The sequence below is a fragment of the Hylobates moloch genome, unplaced genomic scaffold (assembly GCF_009828535.3).
Source record: "Hylobates moloch isolate HMO894 unplaced genomic scaffold, HMol_V3 SCAFFOLD_10, whole genome shotgun sequence".
Taxonomy (NCBI): domain Eukaryota; kingdom Metazoa; phylum Chordata; class Mammalia; order Primates; family Hylobatidae; genus Hylobates; species Hylobates moloch.
Genome location: NW_026652285.1, coordinates 24,779,265 through 24,790,656, shown reverse-complemented (window position 1 = coordinate 24,790,656; position 11,392 = coordinate 24,779,265). Strand labels below are relative to the sequence as shown.

General features: G+C 40.1%; 1 protein-coding gene across 1 annotated transcript; it reads right to left on the bottom strand.

The window, feature by feature from the left end:
- Window positions 1-3: 3 nt before the first annotated feature.
- On the bottom strand, window positions 4-579 carry LOC116475357 (keratin-associated protein 4-9; the record flags this gene model as incomplete). The annotated part of the gene is made up of 2 exons (XM_032164715.1): window positions 197-579; window positions 4-166 (listed from the first exon to the last, which is right to left on the bottom strand). Coding segments are annotated over exons 1-2 (546 nt in total), but the record flags the coding sequence as incomplete, so codon positions are not given.
- Window positions 580-11,392: the final 10,813 nt, after the last annotated feature.

Genomic DNA, 11,392 nt, shown 5'->3' with positions numbered 1-11,392 from the left:
GACTCGGCCACAGACTGGACGCAGGCAGCAGCAGGGGCGGCAGCAGCAGGATTCACAGCAAGAGGGGCGGCAGCAGCTGGAGATGCAGCAGCTGGGGCGGCAGCAGATGGGCTGGCAGCACACAGACTGGCAGCACTGAGGCTTGCAGCAGCTGGACACACAGCAGCTGGGGTGGCCGCAGCTGGAGATGCAGCACCTGGGGCGGCAGCAGCTGGAGATGCAGCACCTGGGGCGGCAGCAGGTTGTCTGACAGCAGCTGGGGCGACAGCAGGTGGGTTGGCAGCACACAGACTGGCAGTACTGGGGCCTGCAGCAGCTGGACACACAACAGCTGGGGCGGTAGCAGGTGGTCCTGCAACAGGTGGTCTGACAGCAGCTGGGGCGACAGCAGGTGGGTTGGCAGCATACCGATTGGCAGCACTGGGGCCTGCAGCAGCTGGATACACAGCAGCTGGGGCGGCAGCAGGTGGTCCTGCAGCAGGTGGTCTCACAGCAGTTGGGGTGGCAGCAAGTCTCCTGACAGAGGTCTTGGCCGCAGCCCTGGTCAGAGCACACGGAGCCACAACAGGAGTTGACCATGGTGTCAGAACGGGGAGGATCTGGGTGGGTTTCCAAGAGAGTGAAGTTCTTGGGTTTGGAGGTCTTCTGGGTCCATAGCCTCCTTTATACCCTGCTGAAGGCCCATTGCCATCACGTCATTATTTCCTTGTTATTATTTACCTCGTGGAAAACTTAATCATGTAATTACATAATTGTGTGTTTCTAGTTAAATACTCCAAACGAGAGAAAATAACCCATTTCCTTTTCCTGCTGTTCTCCTGTGTTTCTATTGGAAACGCTTGTCATATTTCTTCCTTAGTGGGGGTCACCTTTGTCCCTGGTCTATGCAGTGTCTTTTACAAAGCACTGGTCACATGACCCTGACACTTTATTTCTAAATGTGATTCTCCCTCCTACCTGTAGATTACTCTCAGCAAATCATGGGGGACAATTTTTACAATGTGAATGTGTCTTTTGTTGTCAAAGAATGTCCTGGTCAGATGAAATGTTGGAAAGGAACTAGAAGGAAGGACTCATTTGGGAGAAGGATGTCCCATCTATAATGAAGATGACTCTGATTCCATGTGTGCTTCTTGAATGGTTGGGGAGATGGTCAGATCCCAAGGAAGTTATAAACGCTGTGTCAGATCTCATTCCACCACTCCAAGTGAAAGTACTTAGCCATGACTCATTGCCTTTAAGGAGTAAAAACACATTTTTCTGGATGTCTTACAGTATAGGCATTAAGAGTAGGAAGTTTTGATTTATCTTTGATCATCAAAATTGCATGATGGATTTTTCATTGACAAAAGCATTTGTTATATGTAAACAATATTTAGAATTATTAAGCCTTCAATAATATTCATCCAAGACATTCTATTGGGTACTCTGGGTATAGAACAGATAAACCCTCCTCTTTTTCCTGCAGGTACTTTTATAAGACACATGCATAAGAAACAGAATTTGGAAAAATGAAAAGAATTACAATTATGTTCATTAAACAACTAAAATAAAAATGTATAGTATGTGGATAAGTTGTACACACCCTCAGTGTATGTATATTACTTGTGAAGTATTGACTATGTACCAGACATTGTGCTAAATATCTTATATTTATTTCATTTTCACTCTTTATTACAACCTTATAAAGTGGTGTACATTCTTATTACTCTTTTAGCAGAATACTCAAAAGAAGCATTAAAAAGCTAAAACAAACAAACAAAATACTTGTCCAAGATTAAAGAGAAAGTAAGCCTAATATGTCTTAGTGTAGCCAAGAAAGCGATAAAGAATGCAATTTGCTAAGCTTGCTGAAACTGCTTCATCTTCTTGGAATGTTTCATCTTTTCTTGTCCACTCTGCAAGCTCCTACTCATGTGTCAAAACCCAGTTAAATATTTCCTACTCAATAATATCTTTCCTGATAAGCTACCCCATTCATTTATCATTATTTCCTGCCTTGTGCTCATAATTTGATACATTCTACTGTATCATAGACATTTACTTCTTTCATTCCCCCATATGCAATGCAAATACCCTGAAGGCATGGGCTATGATGTTTCTTTTTGTTACCATGATACTCAGCACAGAGAAGACCAGTAATAAATGTTTGTTGAGTGAATGAAGGCTTTTTGATGACATAGAAGCATGTAAGGTCCTTTAAAAATGTATATATCTTTTGACTTCTGGATAAAAGAGAGGAAAACATTCCAAACAAGGAGATCAGAGTTTCATTTCAGGAAAACTACACTTATTTATGTGGTAAGTAACATGTCCCCTGATAAATAACATATGTGGAAAGTTGTGGAAGTTAGGGTTCCGTTTATAGAATGAGACTTGGTTATAAATAACCAGGAATACCGTGTCATCCCATTGTGGAAGGGAAAAGAGAGGGTGAGACAGAGAAAGAAGGAGTCAAAGTCATCCTTTCATAAGGAACCTACTCTTGTGATAACAACACTAATCCACTCTTGAGGGTGGTGTCACCATGACCCAAACATCTCCTGTTAGGCCCCACCTCCCAACACTGCTGCATTGAGGATCAAGTTTCCAACACATGAACTTTGAGGGACACATTCAAACCATTGCATTCCACCCTAGGCCCCCCAAATCCATGTCCTTCTCATAGGCAAAATATATTCATTTTATCCCAATAGTCCCAAAGTCATGTTCCAGCACCAACTTAAAAGTCAAAATGTAAATCTAAGAGTGTCATGTAAATCTGATATGAATGAAACTAAACACAGGGCTTATCCTGAGGCAAATTCTCCTCCATATGTGAACCTATTAAAGAAGTTAGCTAGTTCCAAAATCCAATGGTGGAAGAGGCATAGGATAGACAGCCCCATTCCAAAAGGGAGCAACAGGAAAGAAAAAAAGGGTAACTGGCCCCAGATGAGTCCAACAGGGGAGACAGCATTAAATCTTAAGACTGGAGAATAACCTTTGACTCCATGTGCTGCCTCCTGGATGTGCCCGCCATGGGCACATAGTGTTAGGCCCCAAATGCCTTCAGATAGCCCTGCCCCATGGCTTTACTGGGCTCAGCCCATGCAGCAGCTATCTGATTGGAGTCTCTGCCTGCAGCTCTCTCAGGCTAGTATTGCAGGCTGATAGTTCTACAGTTCTAGGGTCTCAGTGGCTGCTCTGACCCCCTGTTTTCCTGAGCATGGCTCTAAGAGGACCTCTCTGCTGTGGCTACACCCCTATGGCAGGCTGTCAGAAACATCCTTTCAAATCTAGGTGGACCACCATGGCCCCACAACTCCTGCAGTCTGTGTATCTATAGTCAGTACTACATGAACGCCACCAAGGCTTATAGTTTGTGCCGTCTGCAGCAGCAGCACAAGTTTCATCCAAGCCTGCTTGAGCCACAACTGGAGCAGCAAAGGGGTGCTGTGCTAGAATGTGGAGAGTACCAAGCCCTTTCTGACCTCAAGATTCTCTCATTTGGAGCCTGTGATGGGAGGAATAGCTTCAACAATCTCTGAAATGCCTTCAGAGTCATTCTCCCATTGATTTGATGAACAGCACCTAGCTTCCTTCTATTCATATCAATCCTTGTATCAAAGGATTACTTGGCCACACCCTTGCATGCTTTTTCATTCTTTATATGGTCAGGCTGCACATTTTCTACATCTATATTGTCTGTTTCCCTTTTAATTGTGAATTCCACCTTTAAATCATTTCTTTCCTCTTGCATTTTACTATACGCAGTTCAAAGACTCCAAGCAGCTCCTTCAACATTTTTCTTGGAAATTTCTTCCCCCAATATACTGGTTCATCTTTCTTTAACTCTGCCTTCCGTAAAGCCCTTGGACATGAACATAATTCAATCAAGTCCTTTGCCACTTTGTAACAAGGATGGCCTTTACTCCAGTTTCCAATTTTTGTTCCTCATTTCCATCTGAGATCTCATCAGAATAGCCTCTATTGTCCATATTTCTCTCAGCATTCTGGCCATAACCACCTAACTAATCTATAAGAAGATTCAGACTTTCCCTACAGCTATTATTTTCTTCTGAGCCCTGACCAGAATCACCCTTAATGCTCTCTTCATAGCATTACAGTAGTCCTTCCCTATCTGTGGATTTAATTTCCACAGTTTCAGTTACTTATGGTCAACCATGGTTCTAATATAGTGAATGGAAGATTCCAGAAATAAACAATTTGTAAGTTTTAAATTGCATGCCATTCTGAGTTGTATGACGAAATATCACCAATCCTGCTCTGTCTTGCCTGGGACAAATGTCCTCCCTGTGTCCATACTGTATACATGACCACCCTTTAATCCCCCAGTAATTACCTCAGTTACCAGACTCACTGTTGCAGTATTGTAGGATATGCAGTGCATGCTTTCAAATAACCCTCATTTTACTTAATAATGGCCCCAAAGTGCAGGCTACACTAATTTGGTTGACTTGGACTTTAGGAAATAATGTCACTTAATGCTATTCTGCCATAAAATCATAATAAAATCATATATTTTGTAGCAACATGGATGGAACTGGAGATCATTATCTTAAATGAAACAAGTCAGACACAGAAAGACAAATATCGCATATTCTCACACATGGGGGCTACATAATGTGTGCGCATGGACATAGAGAGTAGAATGATAGACCACGGACACTCAGAAAGCTTAGAGAGTGAGAGTGGGGTTGACAATGAGAAATTACTTAATGGGTACAGTTTATGTTACTCATGTGATGATGGCCTAAAAGCCCTGACTTGCTAATTATGCAATCTATGCATGTAACAAAGTCACACTTGTACCTCAAAACTTAAAAAATAAAATAAAATAATAATGTCATTTAGCTTGTTCCCAATACATTTAAACATAATTAAGCATCATAGCTAAAGAATGCTTCTAAGTGATGAGGTTCAAGGCTCAAGTACAGAATAATATGATTCACTTGCAATTAGCACAAAGTACATTCACGCTAGGTTAAATATATCTTCCATAATTACATTTATCTTCCCAATTTGCCCATGAATTTTTTGGAAGATGCCAATTTTCACTGGGTACAGGCCAGGGAAAATTAGCCTGCACATGTCCCAAATTAATAAGATTTTGTTGTATGATGATAAATTATAGCAAGAAATTTAAGAAGTGTAGGAGATATTCAGGACATTATCCTAATTCTTTTCTATGATGTAACCTGATCATCAGAATTTCGGGTAATATGTCAGTCAAGTAATGAATTATTGCCCCAACACACAATACTCCCAGGAATGCATAATGCCAATGGAATAGAATAGAATAGAATAGAATAGAATAGAATAGAATAGAATAGAATAGAATAGAATAGAATAGAATAGAATAGAATAGAATAGAATAGAATAGAATAGAATAATAGAATAGAGCAAAAGTGAATCACTGATGCCACAGTCTTCAATGTTCAGAATATTCACAGGGTTATGTAGGATTGGCTTAGGGCCTTGAAGAGCCCTGTGTGACTCACAGTTGGGATCACAGTAGCAGGTCCATGTGTGCAGATGAGCTTTGCATTGGTCGGAAATGTTCTTTTGGAAGGCCTTTGTTGGGTTTGATATAATTGGAAATTAGGAGTCCTATAAAGCTGTAGATCATCATTCACTTATCTATTCAACAATGGTTGAGACCTCTCTCATTCTGTTCTACAGACTATGCAGGAACTTCCATACTACTTGTTCTTTAAGACTTAGGTGCTATTACCTCCTCCAGCAAACCTTTCCTGATGCTCTCTGCCCAAGCCACCTCTCCCTTAAGTTACCCTCTTCTAAGATCCTGCTAGCATGCTCCTCGTGTGTTTCATATTGTTGAATTTATTTTTAGCTTTTTGAAAGCTTTTTGGAGATATAATTGACAAGTAAAAATTGCATATATTCAAGGTGTACAAAATAATGCTTTGATATATGTATACATTGTGAAATAGATGACCACAATCAAACTAATTAACATATCAATCACCTCACATAGTTATTGTCTTTGTGGTGAAAATACTTGTGTTCCAGCAAACTTCAAGTGTACAATACAGTATTGTTAACTATAGTCACATTGCCATACATTCAATTTCCAGAACTTACTCATTTTGGATAGCTGAAACTTTATACTCTTTGACCAACATCTACTCATTTCTTCCTCATTCCACCCCAGGCAACCACCATATAAGTCAGATCATGTAGTATTGGTCTTTCTGTGTCTAGCTTATTTCACTTAGCTTAATGTCCTCTGGGTTCATCCATGTTGTTATAAATGATAGGATTTCCTTCGTTTTAAAGGCTGAATTGCATTGTGAATAATGACATTTATACACATTTTCTTTATCCACTCACTCATCTGTGGATGGGCACGTAGATGTTTCTGTATCTTAGCAGTTGTGAATAATGCTGCAATGTACATACGAGTGCAGATATCTTCAAGATAGTGATTTTATTTATTTTGGATATATATTCAGAAGTGGAATTGCTGGTTCACAGGTGAGTTTTATTTTTAATTTTTTGAGGACCCTCCATACTGTTTTCCATAATGGCTGCATCAAGTTACATTCCCACCAACAATGTATAAGAGTTCCCTTTATGGACGGGCGCGGTGGCTCACGCTTGTAATTCCAGCACTTTGGGAGGCCGAGGCGGGCGGATCACGAGGTCAGGAGATCGAGACCACGGTGAAACCCCATCTCTACTAAAAATACAAAAAAAAAAAAAAATTGGCCGGGCGTGGTGGCGGGCGCCTGTTGTCCCAGCTACTTGGAGAGGCTGAGGCAGGAGAATGGCGTGAACCCGGGAGGCGGAGCTTGCAGTGAGGCGAGATTGCGCCACTGCACTCCAGCCTGGGTGACAGAGCAAGACTCCACCTCAAAAAAAAAAAAAAAAAAAAAAGAAAGAGTTCCCTTTACACCACATCCTTGCCAACACTTATCTTTTGACTTTTTGATAATAGCCATCCTAAGAGGCATGAGGTAATATCTTATTGTGGTTTTCATTATCACTTCCCTGATGATTAGTGATGTTGAGCACCTTTTCAAAGACTACATTTGATAGTACTTTAGAATTCTCAGGTCAATTGGGAAGTTGGAACACAAAGGAAGAGGAAGAATGGTGGCTGTTGGATTGAGAGGGATGTAAGAGCTAAATTCTCATCACACATAACAGTGGGCCAATAGATAATATCTAAACTTTAAAAGTCAAGAAGTAGTAGTGTAATCACACCATTTAGAAATATCTTTTTCCTGGAGTTCTTCCTCCAAAACCCTCATCTTACTGTTCTCCTCTTCACTGATTGCTTTCTAGGCTTGCTGTACGGTTGTCATTTTTGGATTTACCTTGAATGCAATTCTGATTTTCTGACTTGAAATTCCTGTTTTCTGAATCTGTGTTCTCCTCTTTGTCAACTTCTTCTTCATTTTGGTGGTGCACATCCTCCAGACGTTACTTTAGAAAGGGTGCAGGGACAATAAGGTTTTTTTGGACTTTTCATATCTGAAAACGTTACTATTCCTTTGTTTCTATTTGGTAGTTTGGCCAGGCATGGAATTCTAGGCTAAAAAACATCCCACTGAGAAATTTTAAGGCATTTCCCATTGTCTTCTGGCTTCTGGTGTTGATGTTGAAAAGTGTGATGCCATTTTGCCTCCTGAACCTTGGTATGGGAACCACATATTATTTTCCTCATTGGATGCTTTTAGTACCATTTTCATATCCCTAATATTCTGAGATTTCACAGTGATGTATCTTGATGTGAGCCTTACGTTCACTGTTTTCAGCACTGGTGGTCTTTTAATCTATAGCTCCCTTCTGAAAGAAATTTTCTTATACTATTTCTTTGATAGTTTTCTCCCTTGTATTTCCTTTCTTCCTTCCTTCCTTCCTTCCTTTTTCCCTCCCTCCCTCCCTTCCTCTTTCTCTGTTTCCTTTTCTTCCTCTCTTCCTTCCTTTCTTTCTTTCTTCCTCTTCTTTCTTTCTTTTCCTTCCTTCCTCTTTCTCTTTCTTTCTCTCCTTTCCTTCCTCCCTCCCTTCTTTCCTTCCTCCCTCCCTCCCATCTTCCTTCCTTCCTTTTCTTTCTTTCTTCTTTCTTTCTTTCTTTCTTTCTTTCTTTCTTTCTTTCTTTTCTTTCTTCTTTTCCTTTCTTTCTTTCCTTTCTTTCTTTTCTCTCTTTCTCTCTTTCTTTCTCTTTCTCATTCTCTCTTGCTTTCTTTCTTTCTCCCTTCCCTTCCCATCTTCTTTTTTCCTTTTGAGACAAGACTTCACTATGTTGCCCAGGCTGGCTTCAATTCCTGGGCCCAAGGGACCCTCTCACCTCAGCCTCCCAAGTAACTGGGATTATAGGCACAGGCCACCATTACACCTGACTCCTTATGTTTTCTCACCTGTCTTTCTAAAATTTTTCTTCATTGAGTGGTAGATCTCCCGAATTGATCCTCTTTGTTATTATATTTTCTTTAATGTCCATTTCTTTCACTTCTTTTTATAATTTTTTTTACATATCTTCAAGACAGGAGAACAAATTATTTGACTTCTTGTTCTACTTTACCTTCCAAACATTTTACTGAACTTTTTTCTAATTTTTTTATCACATTTTAATTCTCAAGGTTTCACTAGACTTCTCTGACTGCTCCTGTTTGTTAGAATCTTGTTTTTATTTCAAAGAGAATTTCTTCTCTTAGCTCTCTTGAGTATTTTATTTATAGTAGTTCTTGTTTTATAATTTTTTAGTTCTATTCTGCTCCCTGTATTTTCTCTTCCTGTCAAATTTGTTTTTCCCCCTTTTTCTTTTTTTCTTTTTAAATTAGTGTGAATTGTCAGGCTGGAGACATTTTCCAAGTGTCTGCAGCATATTGGTTAACATGGCACTAAAAAGCCAATTGAAATTTCTGTGTGGACAGCAGGGCTTGTTAATTGATCTCTTCACCTCCCCTCCCCTTCGTCCACCAAAAGGAAGTCAAGATTTGTATGTTTAGTTTCTTTAGAGGAGAATCTTCCAATATCCTGCTTGGAAGGCTTATGGCCATCAGAGTCCTGGATGCTGAGCACAGTGCTCAGATTTTCACTGCATGAGTCTGTTTTCTGTTCTATTCTTGACTTTTGTTCACTCTAGTATTCCCAAATCTGGAGTCTCTCTCACTACATTTTCTGGAAAATAACCCTTGTTTCTCCTGGTTGGAAGTGGGGGAGGCCTAATGACCAACTTTGTAGGGTGGGGTAGGGATCCAGGGGTCGAAGCAGCCCACTGCCTACCCTGCCTTCAGTATTACCTGGTGCCTCCGGCTTCTGAGCCTTTCTGAGGATTCAAGGAAAACCAGCTTTACACTCTGTGGTACTCTCTCTGTATGCATTCACGTTGTAGCTCCTTTTGTTATCTTTAGTTGACCACCATTGCTCTTGCCCCAAATTTGCTGCACTTTCTTATCTGCTATTGTCTCCTGTCCTAAGAAAATAAGATGAGGGTTTCTGTTTTTTTTAACACCTTTTAAAAGTTGGTGCATCATAATGGATTCAAAGAGGATAAGAGGACATAAAAGTTTATTTTCTGACATTTTAAGGACCCGCTATTACTAAACTGTTAAGATTAGACTTAGTATCTCATATGTACACTCCCGCTTAAGTGTTCCTGAAGTAAACTAGTGCCCATGCTCCAGATGTTGGTGAGATTCTTTCTTTGTGTTTCCAAAGCATGTTAAATAATCCTGAAGGTTAATTTTATTTTTCAATATTTTATTCACGCCTAAACTGCATTGAAGGGCAAAAAAAACTATGGCATGCCTGTGGTCCCAGCTACTTGGGAGGCTGAGGCAGGAGGACGGCTTGAGTCCAGGAGTTGGAGCTTGCAGTTGAACTGAAATGGTGCCACCACACTCCAGCTTAGGTGACAGAACCAGACCCTCTTATTTTGATCCACACAAGCTATTGGTCATGTGTGAAGGCAATGGAAAGATTTCCTCATAGATTCAAGGACTCGGGATATATAACTTCCCTTTAAAATTCCTTTAAGAAATATTCCCATTGACTGAAATATAAGTCAAAATAAAGAATTCCATTACAGTACAGATGTCATGCATAAAATAGTGGTTCTGAGAGATGAAGCTGATAAAATTCAAAAAGATTCAAATATATTCTAAAAGTAGTAGGGGATAAAAAATAGCAAAGAATACACAAGTGGTAGGCAAATTAAAAATGGGGTAACAATACCTATATTTTCTGGTAATAAAGTGGGCATGGTGGCTCGCACCTGTAATCCCAGCACTTTGGGAGACCGAGGTGGGTGGATTGCTTGAGCTCAGGAGTTCGAGACCAACCTGGGCAACATAGTGAGACCCTGCCTCTATAAAAAATACAAAAATTAGCTAGACATGGTGGTGCATGCCTGTGGTCCTAGCTACTTGGGAGGCTGAAGTAGCTAGGGGAGGTTGGCTTGAGCCGTGGAGTTGAAGTTTGCAATGAGCTGACATGGTGCCACTGCACTCCAGCTTAGGTGACAGAGCCAGATCCTGTCTTTTAAAAAATTCAAAAATGAAGATAACATATTTATAAATGTGTATGTGCCATAGAAGAGATCATAGAAATGAACAAAACAAATACAGTTTTGCAATATACAGATATGACAGAATAGGCATCATTACTAGTTTGAGGCTCTGATAGATTTCTCAGGCCTAGGTACTTAAGCAATATTGAAACGAGAAACAGCTTGTATAGACCATTTATGGTACTGGAATAAATTGAAAAGGATGCCTGAGCCCAAAGATATGATTCTCATGTCACATTACCATATCAATTTCTGAATATGTTGTTTTGAGTTTTGTGCTGGCTTTACTTTTTTATTTTCCTCTTCAGCTAAAAGTTTTGCCTAGAGCTCTTGAGCCTACTGATATCATTTTGAAATGGAAGGAAATGGCTTGAAAAGACACAGGAAATACAATATGAGCTGAACTCCCAATGCAAAAGGGAATCTCAAAGTTATAAAGGAAACACAGGCAGCTGGGTGACTTGATCCAGGTCATGTGTAGTGAGCCCTAAACTTTGCATGTCTCATAGTTAGACCTGCATGCAAACTCTGCAACTGGAGCTTTAACGGAGCATGAGTGGATGAATATCATTAATGGGTCAATGAAGCATCTCAAAAATAGAACTCAATTGCAATTCCAATTTGGTTTCCATCACTTTCTTTCCCATAGTGACGTGTTTCATCACTCATGCTCGCTGATTTTCCCACTGACTCTATGGCTTCAGCCTAAAATTATGCCTCTTATTTTTCCATAGAACTCGCCGTGAATTAATCTTGACATATCCCTCTTCCTTAAAAGGACTATAATTTTTTAAATGTCTTTTTAATAATACTACCCTTCATAAAGATATAACAGTCGGCTGTGATTTG